This window comes from Lagopus muta, chromosome 5, assembly GCF_023343835.1.
Source record: "Lagopus muta isolate bLagMut1 chromosome 5, bLagMut1 primary, whole genome shotgun sequence".
Lineage (NCBI taxonomy): Eukaryota > Metazoa > Chordata > Aves > Galliformes > Phasianidae > Lagopus > Lagopus muta.
Genome location: NC_064437.1, coordinates 1,721,381 through 1,733,866, shown reverse-complemented (window position 1 = coordinate 1,733,866; position 12,486 = coordinate 1,721,381). Strand labels below are relative to the sequence as shown.

Here is a 12,486-nt window from a genome sequence, read left to right as displayed (position 1 = left end):
ACTTTCACAGTGACGTGTTCTCCTAATTCATCCAGCTGTTCACTAATTCCTTGTTAGCTGAGAGGAATCTGAGGGATCTAACCGATCCGATCTTTACTTCTGAATGTTTTCCAGTTGAACTAATTCATTGGAAGAAGGAATATGCATTGGCACTGGGAACAGTGATCTGCCATGGGTGATTTCTGCTGGAAATCACTGGCACCCTTAGAATAGCAGATGCAGAACTAATGTATACATGGGCCTTTGTTTTAAACTTCATGTTTCTTACTCCAGTATCCAGCACTGTAACTCATAAGATACACTATTTGGTGTACTGTTACAGTTTTTAAAGAGCTGGAAAAATTGAAGGATTTTTGTTTTTCTTTAAAAGAAGGCCATATTGGAAAGATTTTTACCTCGTGGTTTGACCTCATTACACAGAGGTACAACCAGAGCTTGACAATACCTGCAAGGAGTGTTGCAGGAGACCGTAAGATAATGCAAAGCCACACAACCTGAGAGCTTCTTTTCGAGCTTCACTACCTGGTGTTGCTGAGCATGCTGTTTAGGAAATTTTGGGCACAAGGAAGGCTGTGCTGGTTGTGATTTGACACAGTTAGTGTTGTGTGTATCTATTGTTGCACTGTGATACGGAAAGGTCTGTGTGGCAACTCGTGTTTTGCCTGGCAGATCACTCTCAGGAGTGGCTGTCAGGAAGTTTCAAGGCTGCATTCACAACGTGCTCTTGGGATCCAGAATGAATGTAAGTTTTCCTTGGAGCCTAAGCACAAAGCACGGGGTGTAGCAGTGGCACAGTCTGACAGTGGTGCCCCCAAGGCTCTTGGTGAGGTGCCTCAGCTGTGGTAGCAACCAGCAATTCCAGGGATTTTGACTGGAAAATACTAGCATTTTGTGAACTGGGTAAAGCACTGCTAACAAGTTGTCATCTTTTGAATGAATGTTTGTTGGAAAGCATTCTTTTTAATGTTTGGTGGAGGAAAGGTTCACATAGGTAGCTCCCAGCAGAAGGGGAATAAAAACTTGTGGCTGTTGCTCTTTGAAAGTAATGATACTGTTTGGCAGCAGCGAAGCGAGGACTGAGAGTCCCTGCCAATTGTAATGGAGTCCTGGAAGCTGTGCAGATGTTGGTGGAGATTATGTATTAGAAACGCAATGCACGGCACGATGCAAACATTAACAAACAATGAAGTCCTTATTCACACAGCTCGTAATCTGCTGAAGTCCTTGTGTCTCATCTTTCATGTTGGCATGCTGTAGGTAGCTCTCCATCTCTGCTTCGTCTCTCTGCAGAGGCTTCAGGCCACGGGTAGGTTTCCTTGCTGGCTTAGACCAAAGGGTGCCAGTGGAGTCTGGATTCTATTTGGAGTATACTTTTGTTTTGTTAGAAGCCATCAGAAAATGCATTTGTGGTTATGAGGTGAAAAAAGAGCTAGGAGGAAGAGGCTGAAAGAACTTGAAGTGTGAACGAACCAGGAGGGGCAGGTTGGGTGTCAGGAAAAATTTCTTCTCTGAAAGAGTGGTCGGATGCTGCAATGGGCTGCCCAGGGATCAGGGAGGCACCATCCTGGGGATGCTGAAGGAAGGTGTGGATGTGGCACTGAGGTTCAGTGGGAAAGACTGGTGATAGCTGGGCGGTTGGACTGGGTGATGCTGGGGGCCTTTTCCATCCTTGGTGATTCTAATTTAGTTCTCTGGAGGAAATAGCTGCTCTCCTTTGTCGTATTAATTCAGAAACTAATTTGAATTTCTGTAAGCAGGATCATCTGAGAATGTTTTGGAAGCGTGCTGTTTTCCATCACTGCTAACTGACAACTGTACTGATTTCACAGAACTCAATTCTGGGCAACACGAGTAACTTGCTGCTGCAGAGCCCTGCTCACCTCCCACTGCCGCAGCAGCAGCTGATGAAGATGGAGAACATCCAGGCCAATAGTGTAAGGTCATCACTTTAATTCCAGCTGTCTTTGGACATTCTTAGAAATGATAAATCATTGTATTTTGGGATTTTTCTCATCTAGCATAATTTGACTGTCTAGAGTATGTGAAAAGATTAACTGAATGTGAAAGAAATAGCTGCAGACAGGTTTTAATCATTTACATGGCTTTCTGTTCTTCCTTATAGAAACCAGGTTTGCTGGGAGAGCCTCCAACAATGCTGCTGCAGACTGTGCTGGGAATAGGGGTAATGCCATCAGTGAGCTCAGGCATGGGAACCCGTGGAGAAGCTCTCAAGTGTAAATGACCTTTTATTTCATACCAAGTCAGTACAAATGCTCAGCTTGAAATGGAGCACCTTCCTTTCTCCTGCACTGCCAAAAGCAAACTATGTTTGAACCTTGTTACTTGGCAGGAAGGTAGACATAGAGCTGGACAATAATGCAAGTCATCTAGCCAAAGAATTACACAGGTTAACAAGGTATATTGCTATATAGCTGTCTTCAGCCTGTTGATTCAGCAGGTTGTGGCCATTTGAACTTGAAATGCCTCGCTTTGTTGCCTGGATTTTCTCATCTGTTTACTCAGGGAAGAAGGAATACTCTGTTGCATTTGTTGAATATTTGCAGAGAAGGTTGAAAATTCTGCTTGTTCAGTTACTAGAGGTTTAGCACAGCTGGAACGTGCTTTTATTCAAGATCCTGGGGTTTGTTGTTTCAAAGAAGTAGCTGAGTAGCTGAAGGAGCACTGCAGATAGTTGTTCTGCATTCAGTTCATTAAGCAGGGCAGCTTTAATGTCCAATCTGTGGCAGATAGCAGCTCTGAATGCCAATTCCTGCACTAGTGATGCCCTCAGTTTCTATGAGGAAAGATGAGTTGTGATTAGAACATCTTCCTTTTTCCTCACTGAGGGCCATGTACTCTGCAGTTTTACAGGCAGCTTGAATGATGGCAGTAGCCAGGAGCAGGGAAAAGCCGCCTTCTTTGGGAAACAGAAAGAAACCCATTCTGAATGCCTAGATTTTAATTTTGGACAATGTGTTCTAGCTGTTCCACTTGTGAAGGGTTTTACTAATGCAAGTCAAAGTTGGAGGCTTTTCCCTGCATAGGATCCTCTGTGATGTTGTTGCTAAGTGTTTTAGGGAGTAACTAATTCTGATAGGCGTTAATGAGAGAACTCAGGGTTTTCTTTTATAGAATTAGCTTTCAATAGAGTTTGCTTCCGATATGGCAGAAAAATAAAGTCTATAACCAGAAGTCGGTGTGCTGTGATAGCTGTGAAGTAGATCTCTACGTGTGTTTTTTTGGATCGCTTAATAAGAGCCACCAGCAAAAAGTACTGATGAATCCTGTCTAACAGAAAAGTTTCTCCATTTATGGTTGACTGCAGCATCTAATCTGCCTCCAATTCAAACAGCAGCAGCAGCAGCAGCGGGGATGGGCTTGTTGCCATTCTTCCCAAATCAGCACATTGTTGGGCAAGCCATACCAGGGCAAAATAATGCTCCGGATAAAGCACTGAGTGCTGAAGGAGTCGTCTCGGGTTCGCAGCCGTATCATCAGGGTGTAACCAACATCGCTGCAGGAGCCTTGCGGGCCGGCCACGCCAAGCAGCAGAATCAACTGAACCAGCTGAAAAGCGCTGACACGAGTTTGGGGGTAAGGAGGGCTGCGCAGGCGGTGCTGGTGCTCTTCTCCTGCTGCTTCTCATCGCTTACCCTCAAGCGTTCTCCTTAAGCTCCAGTGTGAACTGCAGCTCCTCTTTGCGTTTCCTCACTGTAGAATCTGTCAGATCACAGGATCGTTCATGAGACGTTTTGAGGTCATTTCAGTTATGAATTATAGAGAGAGAACAATAATGCTCTTTGGTGGTCCAAATGAATTAACAAAGGAATCTTTTTACAGCGCTGAAGGGTTTTTTTTCCCCATGTGTGTGCTTCATAGTATTTGATGATGAAATTATCTCAAGGGCAGCGTCCCTTTTAAACACTGAAAATTGGACTTGTGGTTGAATTTCATGACTAATCAGGAGCAATTGTGCTGGCACAGCGTAGGACCTTTCAATTTCCAGACGGTGTATGTATACAAATGAATGTGTGTGTGTTAATTTTCCATGTGAGCTCTGTATCCCCTTAGCCACAGCTGACATCTCCTTAATCTAAAATTAGTTTTAATATTCATTCCCATGAAGGCAGGGGGGGGGATGACATAGATTTAACCTGAGCTAAAATGGTCTACTGACATTTTTTCAGCATATCCTGTCATTAACAGAATCTGGTCTGTGCAGTTACATTTTTTTTAATAATATACATATGTATTTTGATGTTTTCTTGCTTAATTTGCATCCCATCTCACTTTTGCTTTGGTGTTTTTGAAGCACTTGACGTGATCAGATTGTAGGCAGTACTGGTGCCTACTTTGATCCTACTTCAGAAAGCAACCTGTAAAATCCCATTTTGCTGTGACAAAGTGGAGTTTTACCTATGGATGGATACACAGAGATAGAATATGCAGCACATATAAAATCAGTACTTTAGTTCAGTGCTTCCTTTAGTGAAAAGGGAATGTGATGAAATGATGAGCAGTCTAGATATCCCTGCCTATATAGCAGGGGGTTTGGAACTAGATGATCTTAAAGGTCCCTTCCAGTCCAAACCATTCTGTGATTCTATGGCTCTATATTCCATTTGTTTCAATGAGTAAATACAGTGTTTATCAGGAAAATCCCTATAGATGTAGTAGTTCATTTTCTGCATCATAGACAGCCCAATAACCGAGCATCTGTTCCGTGGCAAGTCACCCAAGTCCTGATCCTTGATACTGAGCTGCCATCCCACCCCAAGCGCCTCTCTTGTGTTTGGTTTTTGAGCAGTTTGGTGATTTAATACCAGTTTACTGGGAAGTGATGGATTTTTTTTTTCTTTAAAGAGCTTTGAAAAAACGAGCAAGCTTAAGTGTAGGTTAGGATGCTGTGTAAACATCTCGGAGCCGTGTTATTCCAGGCAGACTATGCAGCTTGCCATCACTGCTTGTCTCATCCTTAGTTCTGTTTTTCTGAACGCTGTGCAACTAATGTCGTGTTTTGTCCCACCCAGCCACTCAGTTATTGAAAACAGCAGCTGCTGGCAGTGGTTTTTCCCTCGGAATGAGCTTTGCTTTTCTCCCGTATCGCACTGTTTGTCTGTAGCTGCAGATGATCTCTCTTCAGAGAGCCCTTCCCTGGCAGGGGGATGCAGTGCTGGTGGGTTCCCTTCGCGGCACCTCGGAGGGAAGAAAGCACTGCTGGCGGCATGGAGAAGTGACTCAGTTCTGATGCTTCATTTCCACTCATTAACATTTCCCTCTTTGAAAGTAAGGGTTTATAAATAGGTGATGGGTAAGATGTGTTATAATGGCAGATCGAGGACGGTGTCATCTCTCCAGTCCAGGGTTCGTTTGTCCTTCACTTGCTTTTGACTCCGGGTGACCAGAGCTGACTTTGTCTTGGCCAACAAACAGAATGTTGCCTCCCTAATCTGGAGTGATTAGCGTTCATTTACTTGAATGCAAAAGCTGGTGATGGCTGTTTAATATCCTTTAGTAACTTGGAGTCTGAAGGGAAGCATTCCTACACAATCATTTGTCAAGAAAAACATGTGGGCAGTGCATCCAGATTGTTGTCCCCGGTATTTATTTTAAAAGTTTGTCCAGAACAAGCTAAGCTTTGTTCAAAATCATGCTGGGATGCTTATCCTGTTTCTGACAGATGTGTGATTACAATGTGTACTGATCTATTCCATTATTTCACAGCCTCCTTCGAAAAAACAGACTTCTCTGCTAGGAGAACCGCCAAAAGAAATCCGCCTTAGTACCAACCCCTACTTGAATTTGGCAAGCGTGTTGCCTGGTATCTGTCTTCCAGGTAAGCAGACATTCAGCAGTTGTATTGGAAAGTTTCCTCAGCCAGAACGTGGCAAATCACTGTTGTGTTTAGCAGGTCATTCCAGTGGCCACAACACAATAAAACCTTGAATTCTGTCTTAAAATTACAACGTAATCTGTCCTGACCCTACATGAGGAGGGTACACTTTCAGAGTTGGTAGGTGAGCTGATGCAGATAACCTTCTAGAAATCCTGTCAATTATTCATAGCACTGATTAGTTTTAAGCACAGTCTGATAGGAAGTAGCAGATTCCTGTTGTAATCCCAGAGCATTGCTGAACAAGACTGCAATCCTGTCTGTGCAGTTTGCATGAGCTGTGCCTGTTCATTGTGTTACAAACAGCAATTGCCAGCAAAGCCTCGAGTCCACCACAGCAGAGCGGACTGCCCAACAACATCGTGGATGCTGCTGTGTCTCAGGGAACCGCATCACAACATGCAATGGAAAATTACTTTAATTACGCTCAGCAGCACGGGGAGTACACACAGGTACGTTGTGTTGCAGCGCATCCTGCTGATGAGTGGTTTGTCACCTGGAGCTGTGGCAGCAGGATTTGTGGCAGGCTGCTCACAGATCCCAGCCTGAGCTGCTCTCAGTGCACTCCTTGGTCTCACAGCCCTGCACACAGTTGAACAGATTGCCCAACGCCATGAGCCCTACTCAAGCTGTCCCTAGGCTCCCCTGCAGCCCCAGCCCACCCTTTTCTTCTGGGTGAATGCTGTAAGTCCTCACTGCTGATAGTTTCTCCCTTTCAGTGGTGCAGTCAGAAAAAGCTTCAGTGGGTTCTGCTGCAGGGTCTTAACTGTGGCAAGTTTGCTTCTTGAGAACCTGAGTTCAGTACAGTCAACTAAACAGCTGTTCTCATACAACTCCTGGCTTGTCTTTGGTCTCTCTTCAAAAGTTTTTCCCTTCCTGAGACAGTTTTAAAGTTTTCTTGAACTTTGGTTAGACCCCAGAGATGAGCATGTTCTGTGTCCCAGAGAAGAGTGTGTTCTGTGTGGCAGAAGTCGTTGCATAGCTTTGGGAATGTCTGTAGCCTTTGCCTGCTGGATTCACAGCTTGGGTGTTGCTTCACCATTTTTACCATTTGGCGATCAGAGCCGTTGTGCTGGAGGGCTGCCTCTGCTCTGGAGATCAGTTTGTCCTATTTCTGAGAACGATGCAGAATCACAGCATGGTTGAGGTGGGGGCACCTCTGGGTTCAGCTGCCCAGCACCACATCCAGGTTTGGAGATGTCCAAGGAGGAGACCCCAGCACCCTTCTGGTCCCAGCACTGCCCAGCTCAGCAGTGCTGCCTGGTGAGCAGGGGTTGCTCTGGGGTCCAGATTTTGCCAGGTGCCTCTGGGCTTGCACTGGGCACCGCTGGCAAAAGCCTGGTTCCAATCCTCATTGTACCCTCCCTTCAAGTACTTACAGATATGGGTGTGATCTCTGAGCATCCCCAAGATCCTCCAGTAGGATTTTGCAGTCACTGATACACTGTGAAACAACACTTCCGCATTTTCATTGGCTGTCACTAATCGGTGTAGAAACACTTTTATGCTGAACAAGTATAGATGCTCTGTGTAGAAGTCCTGGGTGTGCTGTGAGACCCCCATCCTGGCTGTGCTTCACACTCCTCCTGCCCTGTCTCAGCACCTCCTCCTTTGAGCTTCCTGACCCCTCGTTAGGCAGGCAGAAACGAGCTCTGCTCCTAGGCTGGCAGCAAGGCAGTCTCTCACCCCAAACATTTTGGGGCTAGCGAGCAAGTGGGCTTGAGTGTTCTGTGTAGTAGGGAGTCCCCTGAGCAGGGAGGTTGGTGGGGATGGGGTCAGTGCTCAGTGTTTGCTGCAGCAGGGAGTTTGCAGGGGCTGGGCCTGGCTCCCAGTTACACTGACCTGGTGACAGTGATGGTTAGAGGGGCAGGAGGGATGTCCATGGGCAGTTTTGTATCGTGTGAGCTCTGACATCATCTTGAATGGTTTTGTTTGAATCCAATCGTTGGCTTTGTTTTGGTACTTTGTGTAGGTAGTTTCTATCTACAAATCCTTGAATTCCTGTCAAAAAATTCGTTTAGTAATGTAGTATTAGTGTAATTACTGTTGGTATCAGATATACAAAGGACTCCAGTGATGTGACTTAGGTCCAGAGATGCCACTTGTCATCATTGTTCATCTCTCTGCATACTGCCTGTCCCTTCCCTATTACAGCAGTGATGTTGCACTTACACCCCTGTCTAGGCAGCAGTGCCTTGTGTATCTCCAAAGCACTTAACTCAGCTTTAAATGTTTGACTTGAGGTTTATCACTGGTGTTAAACATGTTTTGATGCTTCTTGGAGAGCTTTGCCTCTGATTTATCCTCGCGTCCCCAGAGGCCACAGGAATTGTTTTCATTTGAAGTGATCTTAGTAGACAGCTAATGGGAAGAGGTTTTCTCCTCCTTTATAGGAGGCTGTTCAGCAGTGGTATCAGCATTATGCTCAGGCATGTAACCCTACCCAGGCAAGAGTCGATGAATTTGAAAATGAAGCCTCTGAGGTGAGAATTGCTTTTCTTCTCTCAGCGTCTGTGTTGGCTGTTCCTCTCTCAGCTGTGCAGTGCTTCAGGACCCTGTGCTGGTAGGGCATGAAATGCTGCTGCCAAGAAACAGCCAGCCTGCGCTGCTGGAAGCTCTCCCTGTTTGTCTTATGCTGCCACCGAGCGGCTGCAAGGGAATGTGAGAGGCTCTGGAGGCCCAAGTGCTGCCATGGAAGGGCAATAGGGTGAGAAGTGATGGCCCCACATTCTGCCAGGGCAGATTCCTTCCCCAAAGAGCGCTCAGCACCGCACAGCTGCACAAGGGTGGGGGTCAGCATCCCTGGGGCTGTTCAGAGCCGTGGGGATGTGGCACTGAGGGACGTGGGGAGGTGTGAGATTGTTGTGCTTGGAAGAGATACAGAGCAGCTCTGGTAACCTGTGGCTTGTGGGCAGCCAGCAAGGTCCGGTGGGCTGCCTAGGGCATATCTCAGCATAGAGGGGGGCAGGGCTTGAGTGTGTAAAACTCCCCATAGGCAGGTTGTGCTTTCTGGTTCCCAACAGCTCTGATGTGATGGAAACTGGGGAAATTGTAACGGCATCACAGAGAGAGCCTGGGATGAGAGCAAGCTGCTGCCTTCCAATTTGCTTCCAGCCAGTGAGGAAGGCTTGCACTGAGGTGATGCTAAACAGCTTGTTGTGCAGTGCTGGCTGCCATACAAGGCAGAGCGAGAGCAGCCCTTGGCACAGGCAGAGCAGAAGTATAACTTAGAGCGAGTGCTTCTCTCAGTCCTAGAACTAAAACATAATTCTCAGTGAGGAGGGCATGCAGGCTGCTCCCAGAGAGGCTCAGTGCTGTTAGGACGATGTGCTTTTGTGTGTGCACTCACTTTCTTCTGCTTTTCTGAGCTGTGTGCCCAGGGCTCTAGAATTCATGTTCTGGAAGCTGCAAAGCGCACAGTGACGTCCTCAGTGCTGCAGGAAGTGTTGGGGAAAAGCAAAATCCTTCTGAAAGTAAATTCTTGTTTGTGATAATGACAGGTGCCATCTAAAGTGGCATTGGACTCTTGCAAGGAGTAACTTGAGCTGTGAATGTGAACTAGCAAGGGAAGCTCCAGAGGTTTGCTAGGGAACATTTAGCTCAGAGATGCTTGGTTAGCAGAGCTGTGCTTTTGATAAAGGAATTAGTTTCCTGGGTTGTGAGATGTTAGGGTTTCTAAAACACCCATTCCAGCATGAAGCAGGACCCCACTTGGCCTGATCCAGGAGCCAGGCGTTACCCAGACTGCCTGCTGTGCTCACGTTGGGTTGAGGTGATGGTTGCAGAGCACACATCAGTCTGTCAGAGTGAGGCAAATGGTGCAGCCCTTGGTAGTGAAACCAGTGTCACACTGGGGGTGGAGAGATGTACGAAGACTTGGTGATGAGGGTGGTGAGCTCTTTATGTAGCTCCTGTGGCTGTAAGTGCCATGGATGTCGTACTGCCTGCTGTGAGGCATCCCAAAGAGCTGAGTGTGAGCCTGGTGTAACCTGGTGCCCTTGTGGGGCACTGGGCCCTGACCCCCCTGCTGTGGGACATTGGTGTGAGGCACCTCAGTCCAAGTTGATTAAAAGCAGTATTACTGCTTTTTCCCTCGCTTGACTACCGTATGTAAATTCCTGCCTGCAAGTGGCCAGCAACACAAACACGCTTTGGCATGGCTGGATAACAAGTCCTTAAACACCTTGCTTGCAGTACTGGGGCACTTTAACCTGTTCAGCTCTTCAAGAAAAGCAAGAGAGCTCCAGCTGTCCCACTGGCTCTGTGCTTTAAAGGGTGAAGATGGCCAGAGCGTGGCCAGGAAGCCGCTACCTCTCAGTATGCATCCCGCAGCCTGGGCTCCAGCCCTGCCAGCCCTTTGCCCTCCCAGACATGCATGTGCAGCCGGGCACCTGTGCATTTACGATCGGTTTGTAGGAAAAGGGCACAACCACTGACTCATGAGCTGTGTATAGCTAGCCTAAAGCAGCAGGAGCGGGCGTTTGGAGCCGGTTGCTGGCTCCTGGTCTTTGCTCGTTCCCAGACCGGAGCTTTATTTATTGATGCTGTTGCTCTGGATCATGTGTCGCTTGTTTTCTTCTTGCCCTCAGGTGGCTCCGGCGAGAAGCGAGAAGCGAGGCTCCTCGTACCTCATTGCCTCCCCAGAACCTGGCCCAGTGGAGTACCTCGGCCAGCACGCTCAGGGCTCCGCAGTGCGTTACGCTGAATCCTCGCTGAAAAAGAAGCGCGTTTACTGAGACCCCACCAGTCAGCCCTGCCTTGAGAGGCGAAGGCAAGCCTTGCGTACCTCTGCTATTTATTGCTGCCTTAACTTCAGACAAATAACTTTTCTTTCTCCGTGGGTTACGAATATCCCAAGAGGAGCAACCCTGTGTAACAGGCAGGTTTGCCAAGTGAGCTGTAGGCGCCGATACGCCGTTAGCCCTTTCTCAGTAGTCTGACTTGCCTTCTGGAAGGGTGGATGGGTGTCCTTCATCTGCCACCAAAGCAAACGGGGAGCTGGAGCCGACCCAGAGAGGTAACCAGCTCACTCTGTAGTTCCTGGCAGCGTACAGCTGAAAGCAATAAAAACACTGAGGGGGGAACAGGGATTCTTTCTCTAGTCCTCAGGCTGAGGAAGTTAAAGACAAAGTCTTAATAGCAATTCTCTTTCTTATTTTTTTAACTCAAGAATGTGGGTTGTTGGTTTTTTTTTTTGATCTTGCTTATCCCAGGATTAAGATTTCTGCATTTACAACCCTTATATTTTTAAGATTCCCTCTTAATCCTGGAGTGCAGATATACCAAATGTATTCCTAGAGTCGCTGTGATGTTTTCAATAAATGTTTGTTAAAAGCGCGATCCTACGCAGCGTGCTGCCTTGCAGTATGAGATTTTATTTGGACAGCTGCCATTTGGCCAATGAAGTAACCTTTATCTGCGTTGGGCAAAGAATCCACAGCTTTTCCTTGGAGTAGTTCAGTTTGTGAATGGAGCTGTGTTACACAGCAAAGCACCAGCTCAAAAGAGCAAAAAGCAGCGGGCTCCTGAATGCTCTGGAAGTGCACTTGGTGGTGTTCTGGCAGCCTGGTGTCCTCCTTCCTGCAGGAACGTGGTAGGTGATGGGTGGAGGTGACAGAAGGGGGAATATACACCACCTCTTAGGCTTTGCCTGAATGCGGATGAGCCACACGTAGAGCAGAAGTGCCCCTACAGCTCTCCTCAGCTGCCTTCTTCAGTTCTGCCTGCCTGCTCTCCTCTCTATTTATTTATTTTTTCCAGCCATCTTTAGACGTTTGCTGCACTCCAAGCCCTGCTGCAGTGGGGCATCCTGGCTCCAGTTCTCTTTGCTTCTTCCATCTCGCCTGTCGTGTGAAGTTCTTATCCAAAGGAGAAGCCATTCACGTTCAGGCAGCACGGCGGTAGGTGCTCAGCCCTGCACTGCTTTGCAGCCAGGTGGCTCTCACTGTCTTTTTGTATTTAAGGACTCGGTATTTTTGGCTCACGAACGAAGCACCTTCGGCTAGCCTTTCTTTTCTGCTGTTTCTCCTCTTGGCTGAAGAGCTAGCAAGCATTATTTGAAATCCATGTTTGTGATGGCCAGACGTGGTGGGCAGGGGACCCTTGGAATCCCATTGCAGATTGATTTGGACCCGATTCACTCACTTCTGCCATTAAGACTGTAAAAGCAGGCCTGAATCTCTAGTTTGGTAGACAGTACTGAAGACATATTTTTTAATACTGATTTGTGTTTATTTTTTATGAACAATTTAAACTGTATTTCAAGCTTTAGTGTGTGACCAGAAGAGAGATTTTTCCTGGTTTTCTTTTTTTTAAACATCAAAATCTCTCCTCCCTCACTGGTGTTGTATGGATAGACAGCATGCACTGCATACAGGTAGCAATGCCTAAGACAGCCAAATAGCAGCACAGTTAATGGGAGACACGACGTTTTGGGGGGGTGGGATTCTGTATGTATTGATAAGTTCACTTGTAATATTTTGTTCAAACTGTTTGTATACGCAACTTTCTTAATTTGTTACCCTTTTCAGTGAAAATAAAGTGTTCGGTACACGTTTACAGTGGAGTTCTGTGGAGGAGAACCACCTCTGCCC

The 12,486-nt window shown here is 46.9% G+C and overlaps 1 protein-coding gene across 1 annotated transcript in view; it reads left to right on the top strand.

Moving 5' to 3' along the window:
• RAVER2 (ribonucleoprotein, PTB binding 2) overlaps positions 1–11,233 on the top strand; it is a 29,499-nt gene extending 18,266 nt beyond the window's left edge. Inside the window, 6 exon segments of the mRNA XM_048944291.1 lie at positions 1,830–1,934; positions 2,123–2,234; positions 3,356–3,594; positions 5,725–5,836; positions 6,200–6,345; positions 10,483–11,233. Coding sequence (XP_048800248.1) covers positions 1,830–1,934; positions 2,123–2,234; positions 3,356–3,594; positions 5,725–5,836; positions 6,200–6,345; positions 10,483–10,629 — 861 coding nt within the window. The 3' untranslated portion in view covers positions 10,630–11,233.
• Positions 11,234–12,486: the final 1,253 nt, after the last annotated feature.